The sequence below is a fragment of the Pecten maximus genome, chromosome 10, assembly GCF_902652985.1.
Source record: "Pecten maximus chromosome 10, xPecMax1.1, whole genome shotgun sequence".
Classification (NCBI taxonomy): Eukaryota; Metazoa; Mollusca; class Bivalvia; order Pectinida; family Pectinidae; genus Pecten; species Pecten maximus.
Window position 1 is genome coordinate 9,867,966 of NC_047024.1, and position 16,856 is coordinate 9,884,821.

The following is a 16,856-nucleotide window of genomic DNA, read 5'->3' on the forward strand; positions in this document are numbered from 1 at the left end:
TTTTTTACCTCGAGAGATTCCACAGCCAGGTGTGGGGTAGTGTAGGCATAGACAATCTTCTTGGGGAATGTAGCATTCTCCTCATACAGGTATTCTGCTGCCTGTAGAGATACCAAGGTGTTTACAAAATTGCTGCTTTATACAATTTCTCTATTCCTGTGTAGATATGATTCAGAAGTATTCTTTGTCTTGATAGATATAATATATGCCAGAATCAGGTTTTCTAATATCCTATATTTCTAACATCTGTTCATTGTTTGGTATTGGAAGGCTAATAATTGTCAAGCCTCCTTCATTTAATAAATGTCTAACTTATCTTAAAAGACTTTGTTGCATACATTTATTTAGTAAACTGCATCAATGTGTCCTACTAATTAATGAAACTTGTATATTTTTTAATGTTTGAGGTATTCCTACAAGTAGTACACCTTTTTGTAATGGTCAAGATATTCCTAGCTACAGTTGTGTTTGTAATGGTCAAGGTATTCCTACAACTTGTGTATCTTTCTGTAATGGTCGAAATATTTCAACAAGTTGTACACCTTTTTGTAATAGTCAAGATATTCCTACAATTCACACCAAGTTGAGAACTTATTTCTACTGGTTAAGTTTATCCCACAATATGTGTACTTTTTGTAACGGCCAAGATATTCCTACAAGTTGTGTACCTTTTTGTAGTGGTCAAGATATTCCTTTGGAGGTTTCCTCATCTTTTCCAGGCATTTCGCCATCATATAATGCTGTAACCATTCTTCCTCATTTTCATCACTCTCACACTCGCTTGCTTTCTTGTAACAGTTAAATGCTGTCTGAAGCATTTCCTGTCGACTGTCTGAGGCAATGTGGTCAAGTTCCTCAGTCAATGGAAACCAGTTTTTCTGAAAGGAAAATAAACAATATTTAATTACTATTATTGAAATAATATTATCAAAGTTACAAATAATATATTTCACAAGTGTGGCTAATATTTGGTATTATTTATAATTGCACTGCATATAAATATAGTTTAAGAAAAAAGTTAACAATACTGATATGAGATATATATACTTTTTATGGAATCTTTCCATTTAGATGTCAACAATAACCTTTTTACTGGAGATATGGAATTACAGCAAAATATTCCTATTTACCCATTTAAGTTGGCGTGAGGCGTGGGAGTGCAGCTGATATGCTAGTGACCCGTACTCTATCCACAGTTTGGCATTAGAATCATCAATTTCGACAGCTCTCCGGAAACATCTAAGAGCTCCAATAGACTTCCGGTAAATGGGCATATCCATTTTCAGGGCAGTCTGAAATTTTCAAATAAAGTAATATGCAAATATTAGTTTCTTTCAATGAGGAAAGATAAGGAAATAAATGGGTTTGTGTCATGGGATGTTCATGGGAGGTTAATGGCCATACATCCAGTAGTGTATAACCTTGGTCTTTTTACATGTATGTCAAACCTGATATTGAAACTAGAAAATGTCTATAAGACATTAATGCCCTCCATGGAAAGAATATACGTAATTTCAGCCTTCAAAACTGATCCATACAGACTTTCAAAAAAGATATGATTTTAAAGGGGCATTCCTTCGTTTGGACATCAGAAACATGCACAATTTCTATTGATGAAATCTATGTCCGAACGATGATATGAGTGTTTGTGCCTAAATGTAATGAAATAAACACCAAAATGTACAGGAAAAAAGCATATCGTATACAAATACTGTATGTCTTTGCGGTAATTAGTGATACTTCGGGTCGAATTAAAAATTTTCAGGACTTAAACTCGAAGAACTTTGGTTTATCTTGAGAATAAAGCAGCCATATTAATGTAAATATTATAACTTAATTTTGACAACGTAAACTTTATTCAAACAAAGGAATGTCCCTTTAACAAGTAACAGGTTGAGGGTAAAAAATGCAGAATCAATTTTAACAGAATGATCTAGTCTAAGAAGTGATTACACCTTTCAGTTTCAAGTCAAAGTCTAAAAGTTTCCTCCAGGCATGGGACATTACCTGGGTAAGTGTAAATGATGAGGTACCAGGGACATGTTATAGAACTGAAAACCCAGCTAAAGCACACTCTACACTTAGTCTAGTGTGAAGCTGAATGTTGTAAGTGAACGTTTACAGTATCTTGAGACGAGTATTCAACTCATCTCAGATAAATCACTTAATATCTTGTTTATAACCCATTGAAGCATAAAACAAGTTAGTAAACAGCAATTAACATATTAGTATTAACATCTGCGGAAGATTTGATGAAACACAACATAATAATATACAAGAATCAATAATTATGAAGACACATGTTTAGGAATGAACACAATATACAATTGTCATTATTTGCGTTCTGAGTAATATAATTTTTATGATTAATTTTGTATCATCGCATAATTTGCAATTTCTGTTTTCCCTTCATACAACCTACTACTCAATATAATTCATATTCGGAATTGAAATGATAGCTACGATTATATTACAACATACATGTATATGCATTTCCCTGATATCTAAGATATTTCACACTGTTTGTCTGAAGATCAATTGATGGAACAGACATTGTATTAATTACTTTTGAATGCAACATAATCTGCTCTGAAAATGTCCACGGAAAACAAACTCCAATTCAAATCCAACTATAAAAGTAACACTCATGATCTGTTACAAAACACTGAACTCAACCAAAAGCTAACTTCAGACGTTTCACAGAAAACTGCTGTGATTTAATTACCTGTGACTCTTCTGTCTCTACCTGTACACATAAATAGTCCACAACAATCAAATACTTTATTTAGTAAATAAATCCGACAATATATTAAGGTTGCATAATCTATAGAAGTCATGATCATAATCAAATTTCTGTGCTTTCAATCAAATGATATATTTGAATAGACACCTGTCTAAGTGGCAATCTAATGAAATCACCACCTGTTGAAATGACCACCTGTCCAGGTGAACACCTGTTGAAATGACCACCTTTAATCTTTTTAGTCAGTCACTTTTGAAATTAAGGAAAATTTAATTTCTGAGAAGACAAGCTAGTAACAATCATAAATATTGGACATCAACAGAGAAGAAATAACTGACAAGCCATTTTACTTACTGAACTCAGTTTTTGTTCCAATTGACTCATCCGTGCGAGGCCCATCCCTGCCCAGGAGTCCAGACGTGTAGGATTCATACAAATGTCACTCATGTAGAAACGCACTGCTTTCCTGGGTGTCAAAGATGTTCATCAGTAAGTTACAGTCTGTATGTCTCAATTAAAACTATCAATTTCAATAACTTATCTCATCCATATATTTATTACATGAGCTAAGTATACAGCACAATACAACCATGTATATAACTAGAGCTTATTTTGTGAATAATATACTTACTTACTCACACTATCATGAAAATTAGAGCCAAATGCAAACTTAAGCTTATAGCTAGATTTTGGGTCATTATTGAAATTGGTTTTGGTTTTGGTTTGTTTTTGTTTAACGTCCTATTAACAGCCAGGGTCATTTAAGGACGTGCCAGGTTTTGGAGGTGGAGGAAAGCTGGAGTACCAGGAGGAAAACCACCGGCCTACAGTCAGTACCTGGCAACTGCCCCACGTAGGTTACGAACTCGCAACCCATGAGGTGGAGGGCTAGTGTTAAAGTGTCGGGACACCTTAACCACTCGGCCACCGCGGCCCCTTATTGAAATTGGACTACATATTATAATATACACACATGTAACACCAACCTAACCTGTGTGATATATCTATCAACATTTTAAAATCCTCATTTAACAACAAGTAGTCCTAAAGTCAAATCAAAGGCCAACAGAGAGGGCGAATGCTATAGCAGAGGTCAACACCACAACTTTTAGTATCAGTATCAAACTTACGCCTGTTCCTTGTTCTTGAAATAGTAGTCGGCCAGTAAGTAGTACAACTCCTTGGAAACAGTCCTGTAATGTAAGTCGTGATATGTAACACTGATCTTAAACACCTTAACCTCAACACTTAACTTTACAGTACCAGGCATGAAACATCAATTAATTAGATCAAGATGGCGACAACTTTCTTATCAGGAATACTACTGTAAAAGTAACTGTATCATAACTGTTGGTAAAATTAACTGGGGATTCCATTTCGCTATGTTTGCGGCCATTAAAAACAGCACGAAAATACAGCGAACTAGTCTTGACTAGGATAACCATGAAATATAAGCCTCGTTAAATTTAACAACTATACAGTATAATATCCTGTTTTTCAGAAAGTCTGTGATCTGTGAATCAACATAATCAGTTTTTCTTAACAGTTCGTGTGTAAACTCTTTAAAAAGCTAAAAGTAAGGATATTTTGTATTAATGAGTTTATAATGGTTGGTGTTGGTGTCAGGTGGCTGTGTTACCCACATTTCGTTTCAACAAGATGTTTTATATGCCAATGTTACCCTATATGTACAACAGACATTTGGTCTGGTGTCAGGCGTAGATATTGTTGTTCACCTCCGTGTACGAAAGATATTGGTATTCCACTGCATGTAATACTTACGGCAGATGTCTGGTGTCAGGCGTAGATGGAATATTGGTGTTAGCCACAATGTACAATAGATATTTCAATTTGGTGCGTGATGGTATATTGGTGCTTCAATGTAATACTTATGACAGATGTTAGGCGTCAGGTGTAGGTGGAATATTGGTGTTACCCTCAATGTACGACAGATATTGGTGCTTTACTGTATGTAATACTTACGACAGATGTTTGGTGTCAGGTGTAGGTAGAATATTGGTGTTACCCTCAATGTATGACAGATGTTTGGTGTCAGGTGTAGGTGGAATATCAGTGTTACCCTCAATGTATGACAGATATTGGTGCTTTACTGTATGTAATACTTACGACAGATGTTTGGTGTCAGGTGTAGGTGGAATATTGGTGTTACCCTCTATGTAATCCTGCAAATTTTCCATCAGTTTTGCTGTAAATAAAATATTATGGATTTGATTATAAAAGAACTTTCATTACATTTGCACAATTGGTCAAATTTCAATTTGCAGTTGAATGTTGATGTATATTAATTGGTTACACAAAATTGCTGACCAAACGTGAGACATTGTAAAAGTGACGTAAATATCAATATGCTTGTTTCAAATCTTACCGGGCTTTTCTGAATCTGGAACTAACTGTGCAATTCTTTTCAGGAGGGATTCAACCTACAATGAAATATTCAAATTGTGATATTGTATTGATAGAAGTCTGTCAACGCTGCAAATGGAAAAGAAACAACACTGAAGCTAGTGTAGTACTGCCCTGTGTCAATTCCACTATACTGATGCAGCGACACAAAAACAATTATAAGGAAACATGATATTTATTGAATAAGTACCCTTATTTTCATTTTAAACTGTAGAAAAATATAATTTTTGATAACTGAATTCAAGTGAGACTTTTTCAACACTTCATAAACACTTGAAGTAGAGGGTTCAAATACCTAGTCAAATTGATAACTTTTGTATAACATATATCCTAATGCGACTTATTATATACAAAACTATTATGTAACTTATGGAGTTATTATCAAGGTATATGAGTGAACTGTAAATATGTCTTACATCTGCTGACACAGCGTCTGCCTTATAGCTATCAAACTCTGGTACAGAATTGGGTTTAAAGTACTCAAAGATCTTCTGAGCACTGTCCCATGTGAGGTCTATCTGGGCAGCGTTGTGGTCCATCAGATGACGGGCACGCCCCTTCTTGTTAGGGTGACCAAACAGGCAATACACACATTGTTCGTAGGATTGTTCAAGGTCGTGTTTGAATTGAAAAGACCCACTGAAGAATTTTTGGGCCACGTCTAGATAGAATAGTAGCAGGGACCCATCTGACTTTGTACACCAACTATGTCTAAAATATCAAAAATACAAGTAAAAAATAAGCACTGAAAACTAAGTGTACTCATAATAACAATTAAACATACAAAAAATCGTAAAACCATTCAATGGCATGTATTCAAATTGTAAATAGCATTTATCATAATCATTAAAACTCTGCTTTCTGGAAATGTTTCTACCGAACAGCATATGTGGAATTCTCATGAGTACGTACCTAGCCAGATACTCATGTGCTATATTTAGTAGCATGAGGTAAGATGGCATCCCGTCCAATAGGTCTGCATGTCCAGCTTCTTGAGTAGCTACCTGCATGGATCGGATCTTGTCTTCCTCACTATAACAACCATTGACAAGTTAATATCAAATCATATCCACGCATCATAAGTCTATGGACTTTTGTTTTTAGTCACATGATTACTGCATATTTTTTTTGTAATTTCACGGGCCTAATTTTTCTCAGTTGTCCGCATAGCACCCAGGTCATGGTTAATGAATTTCGTGCATAATCGCTTACATTCTGCTGTAAACTTACATTACTGAATATAAAATCTAATACAGGCATATAACACATATACATAAACCATGGCATGAATGTTCGTAATTAATTTTTTCGTGCTATCAATAAATTTTGATATTGGCTGTAAACAATTCTTAGACTATTGTTTACAATCTTTCCATGTCTAACATGTAGGATTGGGTTTGATATCTGTTTATACTGTTACACCAGCTATTAATATTGATCATGATGACTTACAATTTAATTAACTTATACAGGAGAATCCAAGGTAACACTGTGCCTATAGGCATTTCAACTGCACTGTCTGGAGCTGCCATTGTGATGTCAATGATGCTGATTAAATTTCTAGACAGTCTCACAAGATTGATGTTAGGAACATCTTTCAAAACATCCTCCTTTTTGTCTAGAATCCTGTAAAATAATGAAAACTTCAGCAATAATGGTCATGATAGCTCTATGTCATTTAAAGTCCACTACATGTGTTTTGTCTTTACGACGTAAATGATAAGCCCTGTGTGGTGTGTCAACAGTAAAGCTTCTCAAAACGACTCTTGGCCATTGTTTTTGGTTGAATCCAACTATCTAAAATAGGCACATTTGTATCTACTGCAACTATGGCTCTTCTGAGAATTCAGGAGCGAGACAATATACAAACTGGGACAGTATAGTGATGTATGATTTTGTCTGACCTGATAAGGTTCTGACAGATCTGGGACAGTGTAATGATGTAGAATTTTGTCTGACCTGACGAGGTTCTGACATGTCTGGGACAGTGTGGTGATGTAAGTTTTCACCTTACCTGATGAGGTTCTGACAGATCTGGGACAGTGTGGTGATGTAAGTTTTCACCTTACCTGATGAGGTTCTGACAGATCTGGGACAGTGTGGTGATGTAAGTTTTCACCTTACCTGATGAGGTTCTGACAGATCTGGGACAGTGTGGTGATGTAAGTTTTCACCTTACCTGATTAGGTTCTGACAGATCTGGGACAGTGTGGTGATGTAAGTTTTCACCTTACCTGATGAGGTTCTGACAGATCTGGGACAGTGTGGTGATGTAAGTTTTCACCTTACCTGATGAGGTTCTGACAGATCTGGGACAGTGTGGTGATGTAAGTTTTCACCTTACCTGATGAGGTTCTGACAGATCTTGGACAGTGTCACACTCCAGGCATCCCTCTGTTCTGTATTGGTTGCCTTCTTATAACACTGCACAGCCTCATTGAATGACACCTCACCCCACACCATGCCTTTCTGATAACAAACGATGAACCAAAATCAAGATGAGAATACAACATAAGCTATGATATGAAACAGCAATGTCAACTGAGGACAGTTGAGTAACACAGGGGACCTTGCACTCCAACAAAGCCATGATATTAGGATTTTTGTACAGTACTAAAGACCCACAGAGTAATAACATCAGAAAAGGAGGAATAAAATAGTAATGTCTAGTGCAATACTTTGGAATTTGAGAACTTACAAATTACAAAATAAAAGTAAAATTTTAATTTCCATCACATTTTCCTTCTATTTATAAATAATTCTCACTAAATGTAAAAGACTGAAGTCAGCATACAGAGCTACTGTACATTTGAACATTGAAACATTAGATCAGAGGACAAGGATACACTCACCTTGTGTGCCTCCATCTTAAAGAGAGAGTCCTGGAGAAGAAGCAGCTGTGACTGACGCTCTGGTATTGCTGCACTGAATGCCACCGTCTACAAAAAGATTTGGTTATACATGTATGTATTAGTCAATTGTTGTCTACTGATAGAGACGGCCAGTCTAGACAAACTAACAACATTTGTGGATAATACCATCCGACTCGTTAGCCATACCAATCACATAGCCAACCTATGTCCTTACTTATTAATGACCTTTAACCTGCACCTTACCAAAATCATATATAATGTCCCCTTACTTATTAATGACCTTTAAATCCTCACCTTACCAAAACCATACATAAGGTCCCCTTACTTATTAATGACCTTTAACCCCTCACCTTACCAAAATCAAATATAATGTCCCCTTACTTATTAATGACCTTTAACCCCTCACCTTACCAAAATCAAATATAATGTCCCCTTACTTATTAATGACCTTTAACCCCTCACCTTACCAAAATCATATATAATGTCCCCTTACTTATTAATGACCTTTAAATCCTCACCTTACCAAAACCATACATAAGGTCCCCTTACTTATTAATGACCTTTAACCCCTCACCTTACCAAAATCAAATATAATGTCCCCTTACTTATTAATGACCTTTAACCCCTCACCTTACCAAAATCATATATAATGTCCCTTTACTTATTAATGACCTTTAACCCCTCACCTTCCCCTTGAGTTGTGGTTGTGTAAATGTTTGAAGTATAAAGTCCACCACTTTCTCATAGTTCCCAGACTCATACAGCTTCTGTGTCTCCTCCAGTGACTGACATCTGTGGAGTGATTCCTGGTGACTCTTAACCTGGTCTGTATAAACAAGGGTAGATAACACAAGTTATGGGTCTGTATTGCCCAACAAGAGGTTCAATGGGTCTGTATTACTCAACCATTACTAAACTTATACAGAAAAGAGGCCCAATGGGGATCTAACACAAGAGGTCCAATGGGCCTGTATTACTCAACCATTACTAAACGTATACAACAAGAGGTCCAATGGGCCTGCATTACTCAACCGTTACTGATCTAACACATCAAGAGGTACACTGGATCTGTATCACACTTATCTGTTACTAATCTTAAATTCTGTGAGCTTCAAACTCAAAAAGAGAGGATATAAATCTAAAGATGCTATCATGATAATTATCCAGCTTATGAACAGAAGATATTGTTGTGGGAGGTTTTTATTCTGGCGATATTTAAAGTTGATCTTGGCCAACATGTTATTTATTTATTCAATTAATGGGTTTTACATCTGCTTTTATGGGCCATTATGATGATCTCTTTACAAGATTTAGTCAAATGGATAAAAGTAGACACTATGTCCAAGGTAATTCCTTCATCTCTGAGAGCAATACTAATACTATCCAAATACCATGATGACTGGATATCTTATTAGAAGTTCTAATAAAAACTTGTTTAACTTTGACTCCTGTGACCTTAAACGTAGTTGGGTCAATGTCATTCATGAATCATTTAATGACTTTTAAGTAAGATTTTATCTTCTGATTAACTTTGTTAGAATAAAATCTGAGTGTATGGTTATAATAATATTCCTTCCTGCTCCTTTCGATAATAAACAAGCATCAAATGTAAATATGGATGAAATTTATGAACTTTTATGTAATAAATTTCAGAAGAAAAAAAGGATAAGAAATGATTTTAACTAAGTAGTTAACATTGTTCACCTATAGCTATGATCCTGTCCATTTTACAGTTGACAAGACATATCCTGGCAGGCTCCCCTTGTTTCTTACTATACTCCAAGTACTCCAAAGTCTGAAATGTTGACAGAAGGTCACACATCATTACACAAGCAATACTTCAATCAGTTAAATTTATTACCAAACTTCAATCAGTTAAATTTATTACCAAACAAACGCATTTGACACATAGAAGATTTCAGCTCATTTAAAAAGATGCAGGAATGGCTAATGAGCTATATAAGTTGTGTTGGACTCCATTTCTGAGACAGTCACAACATATGGTTTATACATGATATATAAATACAGAAGTCATGTGTCATATAGATCACTGATGACACGATTACATGACAGAAACCTACGTGATAACTAACATCTACAATCATGGAATTTCTGATTTGAAGGTCTCACCTTTTGGAAACAAAACAAGGCATCATCCATTTTGCCTTGCAGCATGTAAAACCGGGACTTCATCCAATACACTGTAATTCACATCAATATAATCAAACTGTAACAAGCATTAGTGGATCACTTTAACATACTTCTTTCTACAATCATTTCAAAATTATAACCAAATTTTCAAATTTGTTTTAAAACAGATAGATTTTTTCCCAAATTCAATTAAATCAAATTGAAGTATAATTTATATCAAAATCAAGACTCAACTATTCAAAAATAAATTAGCTGAAACAATTCAAAGGCAATTGCAAGCTAATCATACCTCTAATACAATGAGGAAGCCAGTTTGAACCCATGACCTCACCACATCCTGTCAGTCCGGTGATGAACCAGAGGTCATCGTTACAGTGAGAGGGGAGGTCAGATGTCTGCAACTGCTGTGACCCTGGACTATTAATTAAACATGCAGAATTAAAATCAAACTTTTTAATCAAACTTGAAGTTAATCTCTAACCTGCCAATGAAACTTTTGAGTTAACCTCTAACCTGCCAATGAAACATTTAGATCTAATCTCTAACCTGCCAATTAAACCTTTAGAGTTAATCTCTGACCTGCCAATGAAACCTTTAGATCTAAACTTTAACCTGCCAATTTAACCTTAAGATCTAATCTCTAACCTGCCAATTTAACCTTAAGAGTTAATCTCTATTCTGCCAATTAAACTTTTAGAGTTAATCTCTAACCTGCTTATTTAACCTTTAAAGTTAATCTCTAACCTGCCAGTTAAACGTTTTGAGTTAATCTCTAACTTGCCAATTTAACCTTTAGAGTTAATCTCTAACCTGCCAATTTAACCTTTAGAGTTAATCTCTAACCTGCCAATTTAACTTTTTGAGATAATTTCTAACCTGCCATTTAAACTTTTTGCGTTAACATTAAACCTGTCAATGAAACTTAATACCAACCTGTAACCTCAATTGACATCGAACAAAATCAGTAATTGTGTAACTGTTTCCTTATTTAGATTTTTTCCTTATTTAGACATATCTTTTAACTGTCATCTCTATTATATGGTAGGCGAAGTTTGTCATATTATGCTGATAATCTGTAGTGTGAGCAACGCTAGATAATCTGTAGTGTGAGCAACGCTGGATAATCTGTATTGTGAGCAACGCTGGATAATCTGTAGTGTGAGCAACGCTGGATAATCTGTAGTGTGAGCAACGCTGCCATGCAGTAATATCTCTTTACACCACGAATCTAACAGTTTTAGCTTTAATTAAGGAGAAAAGTAGTATTTCATTTTGTGAGGGGTAACTAAACTAGTAGAACTTATAACTGTGGTACAATGTCTTACCTCCTCGGAGAACTACCAGGCGAGAGGGTCAGTCTGTTATTCACAATCCATTGATCAAGCTGAAATTCTGCTGCTAACTGGCATGTCTGTTTAAAGTAAATAATGAATGGTAGAGTACAAGATCAACTTATCTCATGAGATATTTACATGCCATATAATTTTGTCAGCAGACAGCAGTCCTAACAAGTGACACACTGTCAGAAAGTACAAATAGTCGCCAACATTCATACCCATGATGGACAAACAATTGTGAAAGAGTACCATTATAATCTTATGTGATGTAAACCGAGACAAACATAGAAGGACCTATGCTTACCTTTCCCAAGTTCTGTGTGTATTCCTCAGAATCACTCAAGCTAAAATGAAACAGACAGATGGGGTTATCAATCTGATTTTAACAGTAGTATCAATATCTAGCTGTAATTCATTACGGTTGAAAGCAAAAAATAAGTCACAGTTGATTTTGTATTTACTTCACATTTTTAAAACACACATGTCAATTAAACAATCATAAATTATAATCTTCAAGTTTTTAAATAACTTTTTTTTTCTAATATGAATATGAATTACCTGTGTGTATACATTACTCACCTGAAGATGTCCGGGAGATCGAAGTGTTTTCTAGTGCGACTATAAACCTTCAGATATATGTCTGTCAGTCCTGATGGCCTGGTAAAAATAAAACACAGTATCATGTGTACAGTAATGATACCTTTATATATACATATTATATATGGTAAAACAAAGCATCATACGAGGTAAGTACAACACAGATCATATCAGGACCAGTTTCTAATCATTCATCAAGACTGACATCAAATTTCTGACATAATTTCCTTGTAACAAGGCAATCAGGCAAATTCCAGTCTCAACTGGATGTGAAATTATATATACCAAGAATGTACCGATGATTAATTCGTAATAAATAAGGTGAACCCATACCCAAGTATGAAGTTCAAGTGACAAGTAGTGTAGGAGATCGAGTATGGACAAATCTTTTCTTTGATGTAGGTCAAAATATAGGTCAAAGTGATGAATTTTTATGATAAAATTTCTGAATCCAAACAAATAACACGACAATACAATAGCACACCTTTCTCACCTAGGTGAAACCCTACCCCTATGTCAACAATGCTGAATAAAAGATGCCTACCATTTAGTATCCCCATGTTTTGCCAAGGCAAAGAGGTAACGCAGCATCAGACAAATTGTTCCTCCGTTTTTGATGTTCTGTTTTAAGAATTCTCTAACCTCTGTATCTTCTGTTGTGGTCAGTTTCTGTACTTCTGTTATCGGCTCTGTATCACCACCTGTCACAAAATGATAACTCTCCTTAATCAATACAGACAAATGTTTGTTTGCTGGGTTTATCCCCCTGTGAACAGCAAGGGTCATTTTGAAGTGGAGTCTCCTTGTAGTAGTTGGTGGCTACCTAACTTAACAACATACAAGAGGCCTGTCGACTGCCATCCAGCGCAATGTAAAGGATCTTGCCCAAGGACAGAACCATGACAGCAAAGCCCGGTTGGTTTTTCAGCTTCCAAGGAACAACAAACTGACACGGGAAGAAAGCATCCAACCACACACCTCAGATCTTCACCAGAGATTACATGGCCGGCGCTTTAACTGACTGAGCTACCATGGTCTCCAAACAAATGACTTATACCACTAAAGAGTAACATCTTCAATGGAATCCAACAAAATTCATAACTGAATGTTTTCGGAGACAAGTAATTATGTCTGCTTTTTAAGATAAGATTTCTGAATCTAAACAAATAACACGACAACACAAAAGGATGGTTTGTACCTGTAGTCTTCTCTTCTCCATTTTGTACTGACTGTTCCTGTTCCTGTATCACCAGCATTTCGGTATCATCATCCTCATTATTTTGTCTGAAGAAGCAATTTGTAAAACATCTTTATAAATGTCTTTATTATTTTGTCTGAAGTAACAATTTGTAACACATTTCTGTATCATCATCGACATTTTTTTGTCTGAAGCAACGATTTGTGATAAATAATTTGAATATACACAATGTACATGTATACTTACTTAAGACTAGATGGCAGGAAGGAGATGAGGAGCTCTTCAAAATTAACACTGGGTTCTTCTTTCGGTTTACTAACATTTCTCACCTTAAAAAAAATGATACAAATATTGAAGGAGTGGAGGAACACGAGGATTGGGCTTCTGAATAGCTGTAACAAGTTCTGTTCTATTAGGTAAAGGATACTCACTAATTTATCTTTGCATGGTTTACACCAGGTAGTCTAAGTAACATCTAGTAAACATGATATCATCTGAAAATTGTCAACAATAATGAAAAGGTCCGGATCCGTGGACAGCCAAAATGAGAAATTCCCAGAATTATACTTTTTCTAACATGGATATGGGTGTACCCTTTCAGTTACTGGTCTGAGATTACAACGTAGAGCTGAGACATGGTTCATAACAATTGCTCAAACGTCATGGCCACTGCCAAATGATCTTGACAATTTAATCATGTCTTATCAACAATATGTCTTAAACAGAAGTAATGCCTATATATGACAAAAGGGTAGACAAAAATAATCAATCAGCTCCATGTGGTGTGACAGGGGTAGCCATCTTGGCTAATTCATGAGACATTAATAGGCATACATCTAGTAGTGATAAATAATGTTGAACCACACTTACCCTGGCACTCCTACGTTTGACACTGAGTCCGAAGTCATCTGGTATGAACCCTCTCTTCCTTTTAGGTGCCCTGCCACGCCCTTTTCCCAGGTCCTCCGTCTCCACAGGTGCTGCACATGTGTGGTCATGAAGAGCTAGGGAAATGATAAAGTGTTCAATTTTTATAATATATCATTTTAATGTGAAATTAAATATGGAAGCAAGAACTGGTGACATTAAGCTTAATAATCTGGTATAATCTTCTTAGGGTTTTTCAAATGAAGATGTTGACTGGAGAATTATCTCAGTATATCAAAGATGGAAAATTGGACAGATGGAAGAGAAGACAATGGTAAATGGCACAAAACACCACATTCATGTTCATGTTTTCTGGCATAATCATTCAAAACAGCATCCGTGACAATATATCATCACTCAGACTTAGAATACCAAGTCATGATAGCTCAGGCAGTAGATCATCAGACTTAACAACATCAGGAGAAGATCTAAGGTGTGTGGTTTAATCCCTACAAATACAAGACAGTTTGTGATTCTTAGTGAAAGCCGATATCGTCAACCAACTTATACTATTGTGGTTGTGTCACTGCACATTACATTTTACCCCAGCTACCCTGGAAAGCATAAGACACATGTTGTTTAGGGAAGTAGCCAGCGGTTACTATAGGGAGCAATAAACCCATGCCAGCAAACATAAAACAGAATACAGTATAATAATGACGTAACTGCTACATACCTGTTATAGTTGATGTCCGATGTACACCAGGTGTAGACAATGGTGATGTAGGTGTGGACATTGTCGGTACCGTATATGACAATTCTGTTACTGGAGTGTGTACTAGTCCTGACATAGGGGCAGAAACAGGTGTTGTCTGTGGTATGCCAGAAATCGGAGTTGTCTGTGGTATTCCAGAAATCAGAGTTGTCTGTGGTATTCCAGAAATCGGAGTTGTCTGTGGTATTCCAGAAATCAGTGTTGTTTGTGGTATTCCAGAAATTGGTGATGTATGTGGTATTCCAGAAATCGGTGATGTATATGGTATTCCAGAAATTGGTGTTGTCTGTGGTATTCCAGAAATTGGTGCTGTGTGTGTCATTTCAGATATCAGGTGTGGTATGTTGCATTTCAGAAATTGGTGATGTATGTGGAATTCCAGAAATCGGTGATGTATGTGGTATTCCAGAAATCGGTGAGATATGTGGTATTCTAGAAATTGGTGTTGCATGTGGTATTTCAGAAATTGGTGTTGTATGTGGTATTCCTGAACTCTGTGCTGTATGCGGGAATCCCGATATTGGTGTAGTATGTGATATTCCAGAAACTGGCGATGACGGTAACATCCCTGGCACAGGTGTTGTTGGCAGTAACCCTGATGATGTTGTCTGTACAATTCCAGAAACAGATGTTATAGCCAACTTCCCTGATGACAATGTCGGTGAAGTTCCTGAAACAGTTGCAGGTAGTGTAGCTGATGACAACATCTGTGGAGTTCCTGAAACATTTGTACGTGGTATTTCTGAAAAAGATTCGGTCTCCATTGTCTCAGCGACAGTTGTCGTTATCTGTGATGTTTCTGCAACAGATTTTGTTGAAACAGTTGGCGACATACCTGTTACAGGCAATATCTGTCGAGTCTCTGTAACAGTACATGACTGTGGCAGTTTGACTGGCAGTCTCGATGAAGGTGAAAGGTCTCCTAAAGGAGTTGTTTGTGGTGGCTCAGACACATCTGAAAACTGTGAAACCTTGCTTGGAATTTCCGGCGAAGTGTTTATTGGTGACAATCTTAAAACAAGAGTTTCTTGCAGCTCGGAAAGATCAGACGAGTGCTCTAGTTCAGTGAGAGAACGTGTGAGTGGCTGTTTTTCTTTATTGAGTGTCAGAGGAGGCTCCTTTTCACTGAAGAATTCTCGAGACTCAGAGACAGTTGTTGATGGATAATTACTTGGCACTGCCTGCAGAGACTTGGGGACAGTCTCAAGTGGCATCTCAACATCAGCTGGTACTATAGGGGAATCTGTTTTGTTTGCCCGACTCACATCAACTGTTGGTATAGCTGAATCTGCTTTGTTTGCCCGACTCACATCAACTGTTAGTATAGCTGAATCTGTTTTGTTTGCCCGACTCACATCAACTGTTAGTGTAGCTGAATCTGTTTTGTTAGCCTGACTCACATCAACTGTTGGTATAGCTGAATCTGTTTTGTTTACCTGACTCACATCAACTGTTGGTATAGGTGAATCTGTTATATTTGCCTGACTCACAACAGCTGTTGACAGTGGGGATGATGGTAATATTATCGCAAATGAAGCGGATGGCATCAGAGAGGAAATAGATTTTATTTGATCTTGTGCATCACCAATATCCATGGCATCATGATCTTTTTCTCTTTGAGAATCTAACGGAGCAGTTGGATCCTCTGTTATCATCTGGACATCATGTTCTAATGTATTATTTTCATCCCTGTTTTTATCCTCTTTAGATTTTGTTTCATTGGTATCCACAGTAACAGAGTCAACTTCCATTTCACCTGAATTATCCGACGCCTCCTGTACAATAGGTGATTTACATACACCAGGTATAACAGTAGGTCTATCTGTACAGTTACTGTACTCTGACAGGTCAACTCGTAGTCCCAGGCTCTGAAAATCATAGTATCAGAATG

The 16,856-nt window shown here is 36.4% G+C and overlaps 1 protein-coding gene across 1 annotated transcript in view; it reads right to left on the reverse strand.

Annotated features, from left to right (window-relative positions):
- Positions 1-16,856, reverse strand: part of LOC117335989 — a 29,653-nt gene that overhangs the window by 7,977 nt on the left and 4,820 nt on the right. Inside the window, 25 exon segments of the mRNA XM_033896295.1 lie at positions 9-101; positions 669-878; positions 1,131-1,292; positions 3,098-3,209; positions 3,874-3,936; positions 4,871-4,949; positions 5,130-5,184; positions 5,584-5,878; positions 6,080-6,199; positions 6,620-6,793; positions 7,512-7,636; positions 8,020-8,106; positions 8,727-8,866; positions 9,745-9,835; positions 10,171-10,241; positions 10,481-10,608; positions 11,517-11,602; positions 11,833-11,872; positions 12,108-12,185; positions 12,670-12,826; positions 13,324-13,409; positions 13,570-13,652; positions 14,194-14,327; positions 14,927-15,251; positions 15,292-16,833. Of these exon segments, the coding sequence (XP_033752186.1) occupies positions 9-101; positions 669-878; positions 1,131-1,292; positions 3,098-3,209; positions 3,874-3,936; positions 4,871-4,949; positions 5,130-5,184; positions 5,584-5,878; positions 6,080-6,199; positions 6,620-6,793; positions 7,512-7,636; positions 8,020-8,106; positions 8,727-8,866; positions 9,745-9,835; positions 10,171-10,241; positions 10,481-10,608; positions 11,517-11,602; positions 11,833-11,872; positions 12,108-12,185; positions 12,670-12,826; positions 13,324-13,409; positions 13,570-13,652; positions 14,194-14,327; positions 14,927-15,251; positions 15,292-16,833 (4,536 nt within the window).